Genomic DNA, 11,399 nt, shown 5'->3' on the forward strand with positions numbered 1-11,399 from the left:
CGAAATAAATAATGTATTTAGTATCAAGTTCCGGTCCCGCCAGTTGTTCTGGTACCGCAGTTTTAGAACCGGGTCTGGAATTTGAGCTGCAGTACATGTTTTTAGACAGCAGGTCTCGTAGTTTCCCCATTTTCCGGCGGCCTGGTAAATGGGTTCGGAGGTTCTGTTCTGGCATGTGGGAGTTTTGGGCCGAACTTCCGGTGTTTTCTTGCCGTCCTCTGAGGGTTGGATCGCTGACAGCTACAGCCGCTCAGCGTTTGGTTCTGCAGTGAAACGCTGGTAAAAGCAGCAGCAGAGATGGTGGTGGAACTTTATCTGGACCTTTTCTCTCAGCCATGTCGCTCCGTTTTTATTTTTGCGAAGAAGAACAACATCCCCTTCGAGTTCAAGAAGGTTTCTCTGATGGACGGTGAGTCTCCTGTCGCTGGTTCCAAACCCAAACGGTCTGGTGAGGCGAATAAAACAAAACTTAGCTCGTTTTTTTTTTACCCATTTATTCAGCACCGAAAATGATGAAAAACTTTCTTTACCTGTAAATTTGTACCTAAAACTCCTAAAGTTGCAGTTTTAGCTTCTCTTGGTTCAGATATTATTTAAAAATCTTCCACTTTGAATTGCATTGTTGCTGAAAATGAGCTATCCCTGCCAGCATGCCTTGGTGGGCCCCATGTGGGGAAAAGGAGGGCAGACCCTATGGGTCCCATATGGGTTTGCCCATGTAGGACCCATGTGGGCTGTGGCCCCACATGGGTCCCACCTAGGCATGCTGGCTGGGATCTAAATAAAATGATACACGTTGCCATCCAAATATTAATCCACAATTTAATAACTGGATGAGTAATTTTCACTGCAGATGCATCTTTTGCTGCAGATGATTGTTTACTAAATGAATGCTGTTGTTGCATTTTAGGTATAAAAATCTTTTATTTCTTATATAAAAATGGATTTAAATGTATTTGCAGCTTTAAATGTACTTAAAGAAAGCTTAAATGAAAAATCAGCCAGACGTGTCATTTTAAAAATCTGATTAATCGTCAGTATAATCGATTACTAAAATAACTGTTGATTGTGATTAGGACTGCACCGATTGCAGCGACCTTTAACCTCATCTGTTGACTTTGATTTGGACCAATATCAACTTTTTTTTTTTTAGTCTGAAAAGTCGGTAAGTCAGAAACTGATGTTAGAATTGGACAGAGGTGGATTTCCAGATGTTTGTGGGTGTTGATGGGATCGGTCTCTTCTCTAAGTATCGGCCAATCGGTGCAGCTGTTACGTTTCCTGCAGACTTCCTCTTCCTCCAGGAAGTCTCGTTTTGCCTGGTTTCCTGCTGGTCTGCCATGTCTGTTTGGGTTCCAGGTGAGCATTTTGGAGATGAATTTGGGAAAATCAACAAGATCAGAAAAGTTCCAGCACTTCGAGACGGAGACTTCTGCCTGGCTGAGAGGTGAGTGTTTGCTGAAAGCGGCGGTTTCCGTCCGGATGCGTCCTGACGAGCCGCCGCTCTCCTCCAGCGTCGCCATCATGCTCTACCTGGCCGAGAAGTTCCAGACTCCGGACCGCTGGTTCCCGGCCGACCTGCGGCTGCGCTCCCGGGTCAACGAGTATCTGTCCTGGCAGCACATGGCCATCCGGATGCACGGCTCCAAGATGTTCTGGATGCGGGTACGTTCCCCAAACCCCCACGCTCATACTGGTCCAAACTGGTTCCAGTTCAGGACAAAGACACGTTTTAATCAACAGTTAGACTGTTTTAGCAACGGCTTTAGTCTGGTTTAAAAAATAAAGTAAAATTGGCACTAAAATAAAAAGAAACTGAATAAAAACCAAGATATTCTTAATATCAGCTGTTACAAATTTCCCCAAAAAATGTCCCAAGGACCGTCCTTCGTTTGACCCTGCTGACCTTTAGCAGCAAAACGTTTGCTGGTTCTGACCCGATGCTTCATCCCTCTGAGACTTTTGGTCGTTTTTGACTTTTCAGATTTTGTTAAATCAATTTTTCTCCCATTTTTTCCTAAAGAAAAGAAGCTGTGTAATAATTATTCACATGTTGATATACACAGATAAAATATGATTAAATCTATTAAACGTTGAAGTTTAGCAGCTTCGAGTCTCATATGGCCAAAATATTCACTTCGTTTTATCTCTGTTATTTTATGCCTGAAGTAAATCAACTGAACTTTTGCTCCTTGAAGCCAAACAAGGCAGAAAACTGATTGCGATCAGTGATTATTGATCTGATCAGTTATTAACCAGAGAACCAGAGTGAGACCCAGAACCAGGTCAAAGGCTTCAGACAGAACCGGTTCAGCCCAGGACGCCTTAAAGGGCCAGGCACATAGATCCACTTTATAGCACAATCAAGATAATATGTTGCCTTCAGTTGTTTTAAAAATGATATTTATATCAAATAGGAATTCATAATTTAAAGCCTTGAAATTGGGTCTCTGCCTCTTTAAGAAGCTCCACCTCCAGGAAATCGTCCCAAAATGGCTCCTCTATTAACCCTTTAATGTTTTTACCAGAACTGCTCTGAGCAGCAGCTCCTATAATGAGCTCAGCAGATGTTTGCTAATTGCTGCTGGCTAGTCTGAAGGAGCTGCGCCTTGAAGGCGGGGCTAGGTCCAGTCAGCTGAATGGTTGCTATGGAGAATGAATGTTTGTCTGCAGCTCATGATTCCTAAGATCATGGGGATCGACGTCCCGAAGGAGAAGATGGACGGAGCGCTGGAGGACCTGAACGCCTCGCTGACCCTCATCGAGGAGAACTTCCTCCAGGACCGGCCCTTCATCGTGGGGGACCAGATGTCTCTGGCCGACCTGGTGGCCATCGTGGAGATCATGCAGGTGAGCTGAAAGGGTTAACTGGGCCAGAACCAGGAGCTGGTTGCTCTGGAGGGAGGGGATTTCCTGTCGGTGTTTATCCAGGGAGGCTGACACCATCCTGGCTCTGGACATTCTCCAGACTTCCTGAAGGTCCTTCAAACTGCTTCTCACTCATTAAATTGACCTAAAATTTAAAAAACGAGGGATGAAAGTGATTTCTAAAGATCTGTTACCATCTGATGAATCCTCATGACGAGCCAAACCGAGCAGCTAGCTGTCTGGCTAACAGCAGAGCGAAGCAGCAATGAAAACCTTCAGGATCCGTCGGTCGGTGAGACTTCGACAGGAAGTCGCAGGTTGTTGTTCTTCGCTGCTTCACGCCGGTCCGGTCCGGGAATTCAGCCCAGGAAATGAGTTCTGATAGCAAAGCAAATATTCAGTTATTAAATATTTAGTAAACGATAGCAAGCTGAACATGCAGTTTGCTAATATTTGGAGCAAAATATTTATCTCCAGTTTAAACATTCAGTAACAAATAAAAAGTTTGAGTTAGCTAGCTAAACGTTTGGCTTGCTAAGTAAATATTTTGGCCCTGAGTTAAATATTTTTTTCTTGCCAACTAATTATTTAACTGTGTTCTAAATTAAGTTAGCTAGCTAGTTAGCTCTGAGGTCATTTTTTTCTTGCTTGCTAAATATTTAATTAGCAAACAAAAAATGATTTACTAACATGATGTTTTTGCTGGCAGGCCAGTGTTTAACTCTAAGCTAAATATTTCTGTTTGCTAACTAAATATTTAGCTTCGAGGTAAAAAGTTAGTTAACTTGTTAGTTAGAAAGCTAAACATTTTTGCTTGTTAAAAAATATTTCGCACTGAGTTAAAGCAAGATAAATATTTAATGAGCAAGCCCAAATTTAGCTTGCTAACTAAGCTAGCTAACTACTTTTCCTATTAGTTCAGAGCTAATTACTTGGTTAACAGAATGTATGAAATGCGATGCTTCTCTGAGCTCAAACCTGAATCTGAGTTTTCAGCGTTTCTGTTTATCAGACAGGAAAGTTCAGCTGAAGGACGACGTGACTCTGGTACCTTATCCAGGCTTGACTGATGTTTTTCCTGCTGATGATAGTTACTGAAGCATGAAGAGGAAGTGATTCCTTACCACTTCCTGAGGATGAAGAATTGCTGCTAAGTCAGCAGTGGTGATGTTATCAGATGAATGTTTGCTCCACTTTGCACTGAACTGCTTCATAATATCAAAATATTTAGTTCTGAGCCAAATATTTATTTAGCAATCTAAAGATTTACAAGCTAACTAAACACAAAAAGCTCAGAAGGAAACCTTCATGTTGTATTTTGTTCTGAGCGAAAACTTTAGTTATCCGCTTGACTGACACACGGTAACGTTTCTCTTCTTCTCCTGTCCTCCAGCCGCTGGGCGCCGGGCTGGACATGTTCGAGGGTCGACCGAAGCTGAGCGCCTGGCGGGACCGAGTGCAGGCCTCCATCGGGAAGGATCTGTTTGACGAGGCCCACCAAGGCATCCTGGGGGCGCAGGACGCCATGAAGCAGGTGGATCCCAGCAAACTGGAGCTCTTCAAGCCAAAGATCCTCCGGCTGTTCTTCTGAAAAACAGGAGAATAAAACAGATGTCGTAACAAAGCCTCACCCTCTGTTTAACTTTTATTCTAATGATCCGCTTACATAAACTAAACCTGGAGGTCTGGGAGACAAACGGTCTGATTATGTAACCGAGGAGTGAAACATGATGCTTCTGAGATTTGTGGAATGTCGGTCATTAGGCAATCGGCTCAGTCCTGCTTCATAACCCGTTTACTGATTTAATCTGTGGTAATCCTGAACTTCCAATAAAGCTTAACTAAGTAACAGTTTGGGATGATTTGGTGTTTGGAGTTTTGAAGATAAAGAGAAATGTGGGTCGGAGTGAACTTTAAAGCTTCGTGGTCAGGAAAAACAGCCGCCGTTTAAAAAGAATGGGGAGGTGCTGCCACCTGGTGGAGGAAGTGAAGCACCTGCTGTCATGTCCTAAACTTTAAGAACTAAAACCAACAAAATTCACATAGAAAATGATAAAAGTCAGACTAAAGAAGTCAGTTTCACAGCCTTTGAATCTGTTTAACTTTTCTATATTTGTTACCTTAAAACCACAAACTTACAGCAGAAATATAATTTATTTCCCTCAGAAGGAAAATTCAAGTGTAAAATTATTTGATCAGATATTTCACTTGTTTAATAAATATCTATTTAGAAACTAAATATTTACCTTCAAACTACATATTTAGTGGCCAAGCTAAATATTTAATCTACCATCTAAATATAAATTGTGCAATAAATGCATAACTTACTTTGTAAATATTTAGTTTGAAGGCAGATATTTATCCAGTAGCTAAATATCTAGCTTTAAACTAAATATTTAGTTTAAATATACATATATTTATGTATGTAAATATATAAATATGTATCTTGTTTAGTATTTAGTTTGAAACGAAATATTTGCTTGACTATTTTGTTTTTATATTTAAAATATTTCGCTAAGAACTTAACTTCAACTAAATATAGCTTTACAAATGAATATTTTGTTTGCTAAAAAATATTAATCTCTCTTACTAAATATTCATCTTCAAACTGACATTTATAAATTAACTTGGTGAAAATATGACCTTGATTTTTTTTTTCTTTATTTTTTGCTAAATAACCCGCATTACTGCTGTGTCCGTCAGTGGGTCGTCACGTTGTTTGGGTTTTATTGTAAGCGGCCCTCCAGCCCCGGGCTGGTTGTTCGTCCAGCAGGGGGCAGCAGCGCGCCGCTGCGGCTCGGCGCGCTGCGCCCCGGACTCATCCAGAGCGCCGCTGCGCCTCGGCGGAGACCCGCTCCGCTCCGCTCCGGACCGCCTCTCCCTCCTCCCTGTCTGCTGCGGAGCTCCGGCGGCCGCACAGCGACCTGCCGGCGGCGGAGGAAGCCTCCAGCATCCCGGGATTGTTCCCCCGGTTTAAACCCGCTCAGATTATCTGTAAATCTGGCACGAAGCGGCGCTTCATCCAGAACAACAACCCACAGAAGAGGCAAGTTGGGTCCGGATCTGGGATTTTGCTGGTTTATTGGACTGCTTGTGCAGGATTTCATCCCTGAACGACCTTGCGTTGTTCCTGCTGTGGACGGGAGGATTTTCCGGGAATTGAGAGGAGTGGGATCGCTTTCCTTCACCTTCACGCAGATAAAAGTATGTACAGCTCCGCTGGATCACATTTCCACGCAACATGTTTGTGTGAGAGTCGCGTTTGCTGTGACCTCGTCTGCCTGATGTTTGATAACCTTTCGGCTCTTTAATGGGGTCAGAAGCCCCCCACGCCCACTCAGACACACTCCGCATGTAAATCATTGATGGCCTGCACGCTGCGTGGAGGAAGATCCCTGAATGAAGCGCATGCTGGGAGAATCAGGCTGCAGAGGAACAGATGGGACACACAGGCTTACACACACACACACACACACACACACACACACACACACACACACTGCTCGGTGTCGCGCCACACTGTCGCAGGCAGAGGGATTGAGTCATAAAACTCTCCAGGACAGAGGGTGAGGGGAGGCCTTGACCTCCAGTCCGCCCCCCTCCCCTCCTCCCTTCAGCTTGTTTTTCCTCCTGGTCATCCCGTAGATTAGGTTTGACTTGGGACCAAAACTGCAACATTTGTTCCATTTCCAGCTGCTGCTTTCGCAAACCAACCAAACCCTTTGAGCAACCTGTTCCCCTCCTGGCCTGTGGGGGCGCTGCACCAAGAACCACTGAAGGAAATGACACAAAAACCTCTGAAAACCTTCTTTCAAACAAAAATGGAGTGGCGTCAGATTTTAGCAGATTTCTCTTTAGTCTTTGGCTAAAGACAATGAGCCATTTCTCCTGTTAGCGCTATGCTAGCACGCTAGCTTTGGTTGGATTTACCCAGGATGCCCTGCACTGTAGTCCGCTTGACTTTCACATTCAAACCGCACCAGAGTTCACTTCAAACAAACCCAGGTAGAGGTTTGCAGACGGACCAGTTTGTGTTCAAACCTCCTGAAACGAAACGAATTTTCTAGTCAAACGTGGGATTTTACGTCCACTTTGAGGTTTCTAAAAGCTTTTCATCTGTTTCTGTTGAAACAGATTTCACTTGAGTCACCTTCTGGAACATAAACCAGTGATCACTTTCCTCTTGTTTCCCACAGCTGAAGCATGAGCCTCTCAGTCGGACGGAGCGGGATGTTCTGATCGCCCAGCTTGGCTCTCAGCGATGGAATCCAGTGGATGACAGCAGCTGAAATCTCCCAGACGGAGGAAGACGAGGTCGCCTCCAGAGCATGGGCTGCGTCAAATCCAAGCGGAGCGCCGCGGCCTCCCAGCACGCCAACTCCACGGAGGGGAAGCCAGCGGGCGAGAAGGCCTACCTGGTGGGCGGGTCGGCGCCGGGCTTGGCAGACGGCTCGCCGCAGGTGAACGCAGCGCTGCTGGAGTACGCCCAGCGGCTGTCGGAGGACATTGTGGCGCGGGCGGTGCAGCAGTGGCTGGAGGTGGACAGCCGCTACAGCGACATCCCCTACATCGAGTGTGACGTTCCGTGACGGGAACCTTCACTCCTTCACGCCTGGCGGCGGATTAGTCGACGGGAATCCGCTCTGACTGGACGAGATTCGTCCTGAAACCTTCCTCCAAACCGACCAAAGCGCTCTGATCCGGACTGTGACAATGAGGTGGAAGATTACCGGTGAACCCAGGAATCCCGTCTGACCCTTGACCCTAGATTGGAAACTCTCCCTGGAGCTTCTTTCACTGCCACTACTTCGCCTTAACCTCCGCCCTCTGCCACTAGGGCCTTCTGGGCCGCTGACGATGCGCTCTCCAGATTGGGAACTTTGACTCATCGGACAAACCGACGAGACGTTTCGGTTTTGGTTCGTCCACTTTGGCTATGTTCACACAGCAGGCGAATTCACCCAATTCCGATCTTTCACCAGTTTGTTAAAAAATAAATCTGATTATTTCCAAAGCATCTCGATGCATGTCGTATTTTATTTGACTTTTACGTTGATGAGGTGAACATACGTCATAATTCTGCACCAGAAGAAGAAAGATGTAAATCTGGACATAAACAATGAAAATTATAATTATGAATTGATGAAAGAAGTTTGAGTCAGTTGGAAAACTTTTAAAAATACAATTTCATTAGAGTCATTTCCATTAAATAAAGAAAATTAAATTCACATGAAGAAGACCACTTCCTGTTGTCTTCTTCATTTCCTCCAGTAGTAACTTCCTGTTGTTGATCTTGCGTGTTGCCGTTGCAGTAAATATACTAACTTTGCAAAAACTTTCTCTTGAAAAACGTTTTTTCCAAATTGGTGTGTTTCCTTTGAGTCAATTTATTTTTGTAGTTCCAGTTTGCATAATTTTAAGGCGAACAGAACGGCAGCTGGTGAGGCGCATCCCAACGCACCGCTTCGGGTCCAAATCCACCGAACAAACGAATATGCAGAAAAAAAATCGGATTTTAGCGAAATATCGGAACTGAGCCTGAAGACCTGCTGTGAGAACGTGAACTTTGTGCCGCCATTGATACGTTGGTGATAAACTTCCCCTGGTTGCTTCAGGAAACTCGGCAACCAAACCAACCAAATACCCACTGTGGAAAAGTCTGAACCCGTCTGCTCAGACAGACGGGCTTTGTTGATGGGTTCAGTTTTTCTTCCGTTTCTTTTGTTAAATTGATGAAAAACACCAAAGAAAACAAAGTTTGACAAAAATAAAAGAGGATTTTAGCTCCAACCAAAACCTGAAAACGAGTTTCAGGACTGGAACTAAAAACATTTCAATCCTGTCGTCATCAAACGTTTTCCAGACTTACTGAAACTTTACAAAGTTTTTCTTTGGGTTTTATGAGCTTTTTTTTTCTTTTTTTTTTTTTTTTTTTTTTTTTAACTTACAAACCTGATGGTTAAAAATGTTTAAATTCACAAAATGACTGAAATCTGACTTTATTTTCGCTCAGTGGGATGAAAAAATATCAAAACTCTGATAAACAGGCAGCCAAACAGAAAACTCAGATCTCCAGCAGAGAAACAAACAATATGAAGAATAACTTGGAAGAGCTAATCATGTCAGACATTTCCAAATATTTAAATTAGTATTTGCTGAATGAAATAAGTGGATGTTTATTCTTGTTGTTTATGTCACAGCAGCCATGTTGGATTTTAAATTCCCTATTTTGAAGATATAAATATGATTTTTTTATAATAAATCAAATAATTAGAGGCAATTTATGGAAAAAAAATTCTCCACTAGAAACTGGTTTAATTTTGGGATTTTTTATGGATTTATTTGAAGAAACAGGAAGAAGTTTATTCGTTTCATGTCTAATTGGGTCATCAGAGGTCAGAGGCTTCAACAAACAAAAAACAGAAAAAAATCTGATAAAATAAATAAAACTACTAAAGTCCAAAGAAAAACATCCAGAAATCTGGAAGGAAAATATAAAGAAATTCAGAATAAATGAGAAAAGTTCAGCTCAGGTTAAATATGCCGCCCCGTTTGGGCATCAGGTTCTGTCGGTGTTCATCCAGATTGAGACCTCAGAGGCAAAATCTGTCAAACATTTATGCCTTCATGGTCATAAAAACCTTAAAATGAACCAAAAAGGCCACAGGAAATAGTTTAAATGTCTTCTGGTCTTGAAACTGTTCTGTGGCGTTAAATTCCCGCCTGTTTAAAATAAATCAGGTTTCATTTGGTGATGGTTTCTCTCCTCTTGTCCGACTGGCATCATGTGATTTTTGCGTCTCCAGGGAGTTTTAAAGATCAATAATCTTTATTAAAACTTCAGTCTTCCATCAGAAGCTTTAGGAAAATGTTTTTCCCGTTCGGATCCAAACTGTCGGCTCAGAGTTATTTAAAGTGGAGCAGCAGAAACTGGCCTGAGACCAGCGGAGGGAAATGCTCCACAAATCCAAACGACTCAAAGCTGCAGGAAAAAAACACGTCGACCTCATAACGGGCACAGGAACGAGGTTTTATTCTACAGCCTTTTCATTAAAGGCCATTTATTTTCTGTTTTGGAAAACTTTATAACTTTTTGTTGCCAAGAAAAAAGAAAAATCCTCTTCAGGAACCAGGAATCAGCTCTGTAGTAAATGTTTCTGCACAAAACACAAAATCAGCAGCTTTAGAGCAGCGGTGTCCAAAGTGTGGCGCCGGGCCACTTAGAGGCCAGGGAAGGATTTCTGTTGGGACTCATGTTGGTTTCTGTTTGTAGCAAATCACATATCTGAGAATAAACTGTTTTATTTCATACCTCATCTTTGCTCCAAAAGAAAAACTATAGAAGATCATTTGTAATCAAATCATAATTTACATTTCAGGAATAAAACCTGTGGTTATGCCAGTGAGTCTGGTGAGGGATGAATTCAGGAACAAACATAAAAAAGTGAAATAATTTTAACTGTTGAGGAGAAAAATTGTGGACCCATAAAAAAAAGCCATTTGAGTTTCCTGAAGTTTTTCTCGCAGCAGCAATAATTTGAGTTTCAAAAGATAAAAACAAACATTCATTTTTCTAAGTTATTTTCTCCATTTTGTTCATTCATAAATGTCAGTTTCAGCTAAATGTTTAGTTAGCAACATTTAGCTCGCTAACAACATATTTACACTTGCCTTGAGCAACGAGCTAAACACTTAACTAAGTATGTAGTTAATGTCTGTCTTGGAAACTAAATATTTAGTTTGCTAACTAAAAAATTTCTTTGACAGATATTTGTTAGCTCCAAATTAGTAAAGTTTTAAAATTAAGTATTTAATTTGACTAAACTCACATTTCTGAATAAATTATGGTGAAAATAAGACTTTGAAAAATTAACCCTTTTTTTCTGACAGAATAAATTAATTATTGCTGTTAATTTTTGACTGTAACTTTACAAACTGAACATTTTCAGATTTTAGTTTTGTAGTTTCTGCTCACCTTTAGTTTCCTACCTGCAGAACTAAACCCTGGAGGTTTTAAAGGGCCAGTTCCACAAACCTGCCTAAAAATTATGATTTCATAAAATTTTATTTTTGGTTTGACTAAAGATTTCCCACTAATTACAATATTTAATGTTTTGAGGTAAATAAAGTCGGACGTTGAGACGGTCGATGATTGTTTTCAGTTTTTGGTTGTCATGATGAGAGGAGTGAGTGAATATCAGGAGGAACGGTTCCTCCTCTCCTCCAGGCTGAACCGTCAGCATGTGGAAAATCTGCTGCCAATAAACAAGTCATGCCTTCAGCCTGAGTGTTTGCTTTAGAGCAGGTCAAAGGTCAGGCTGAGCGAAGGACAAACAGAAGGATTTACAGCTGCAGAGCGTCAGTTTTACGGTGGAGGAAGCATTAAAACGGCTTCAGGTGAGACTCACCTGTGAGGTGAGAACAGGAAGCTGCCAGCAGGACGTAAACACACCTTCCATTTCACTGATTCACCAACATGAAGCAGCAAACGTCCCAAAAAAAACAAAATGGCTGCCAGGACAAGGAGACGG

General features: G+C 42.2%; 3 protein-coding genes across 3 annotated transcripts; 2 read left to right on the forward strand and 1 right to left on the reverse strand.

The window, feature by feature from the left end:
* Positions 1 to 129: 129 nt before the first annotated feature.
* gstt1b (glutathione S-transferase theta 1b) lies at positions 130 to 4,722 on the forward strand. The gene is made up of 5 exons (XM_007552221.2): positions 130 to 409; positions 1,360 to 1,447; positions 1,515 to 1,665; positions 2,674 to 2,850; positions 4,262 to 4,722. Exons 1-5 carry the CDS (start codon positions 298 to 300, stop codon positions 4,457 to 4,459), a joined length of 726 nt encoding a protein of 241 aa, XP_007552283.1. The 5' UTR covers positions 130 to 297; the 3' UTR covers positions 4,460 to 4,722.
* An 857-nt stretch (positions 4,723 to 5,579) lies between these two features.
* On the reverse strand, positions 5,580 to 7,757 carry LOC107836262 (uncharacterized). The gene is made up of 3 exons (XM_016671572.1): positions 7,599 to 7,757; positions 7,065 to 7,400; positions 5,580 to 6,071 (listed from the first exon to the last, which is right to left on the reverse strand). Exons 1-3 carry the CDS (start codon positions 7,755 to 7,757, stop codon positions 5,595 to 5,597), a joined length of 972 nt encoding a protein of 323 aa, XP_016527058.1. The 3' UTR covers positions 5,580 to 5,594.
* On the forward strand, positions 7,175 to 8,368 carry akap19 (A-kinase anchoring protein 19). The gene is made up of 2 exons (XM_016671618.1): positions 7,175 to 7,471; positions 7,625 to 8,368. Exon 1 carries the CDS (start codon positions 7,197 to 7,199, stop codon positions 7,455 to 7,457), a length of 261 nt encoding a protein of 86 aa, XP_016527104.1. The 5' UTR covers positions 7,175 to 7,196; the 3' UTR covers positions 7,458 to 7,471; positions 7,625 to 8,368.
* The last annotated feature ends 3,031 nt before the right edge of the window (positions 8,369 to 11,399 follow it).

This window comes from Poecilia formosa, unplaced genomic scaffold, assembly GCF_000485575.1.
Source record: "Poecilia formosa unplaced genomic scaffold, Poecilia_formosa-5.1.2 Scaffold47, whole genome shotgun sequence".
NCBI classification, from domain to species: domain Eukaryota; kingdom Metazoa; phylum Chordata; class Actinopteri; order Cyprinodontiformes; family Poeciliidae; genus Poecilia; species Poecilia formosa.

Excerpts from the sequence above, each read along its gene's own strand:
- gstt1b (XM_007552221.2), top strand. The coding sequence starts at position 298 with ATGGTGGTGGAACTTTATCTGGACCTTTTCTCTCAGCCATGTCGCTCC. Across the intron at positions 1,666-2,673 it reads CCAAGATGTTCTGGATGCGG|CTCATGATTCCTAAGATCAT; the intron begins GTACGTTCCCCA and ends GTTTGTCTGCAG. Across the intron at positions 2,851-4,261 it reads CCATCGTGGAGATCATGCAG|CCGCTGGGCGCCGGGCTGGA; the intron begins GTGAGCTGAAAG and ends CCTGTCCTCCAG.
- akap19 (XM_016671618.1), top strand. The coding sequence starts at position 7,197 with ATGGGCTGCGTCAAATCCAAGCGGAGCGCCGCGGCCTCCCAGCACGCC.
- LOC107836262 (XM_016671572.1), bottom strand. The coding sequence starts at position 7,757 with ATGAGTCAAAGTTCCCAATCTGGAGAGCGCATCGTCAGCGGCCCAGAA. Across the intron at positions 7,401-7,598 it reads CGGGATTCCTGGGTTCACCG|CCACTGCTGCACCGCCCGCG; the intron begins GTAATCTTCCAC and ends GTCCACCTCCAG. Across the intron at positions 6,072-7,064 it reads CTGAGAGGCTCATGCTTCAG|TTTATCTGCGTGAAGGTGAA; the intron begins CTGTGGGAAACA and ends GCTGTACATACT.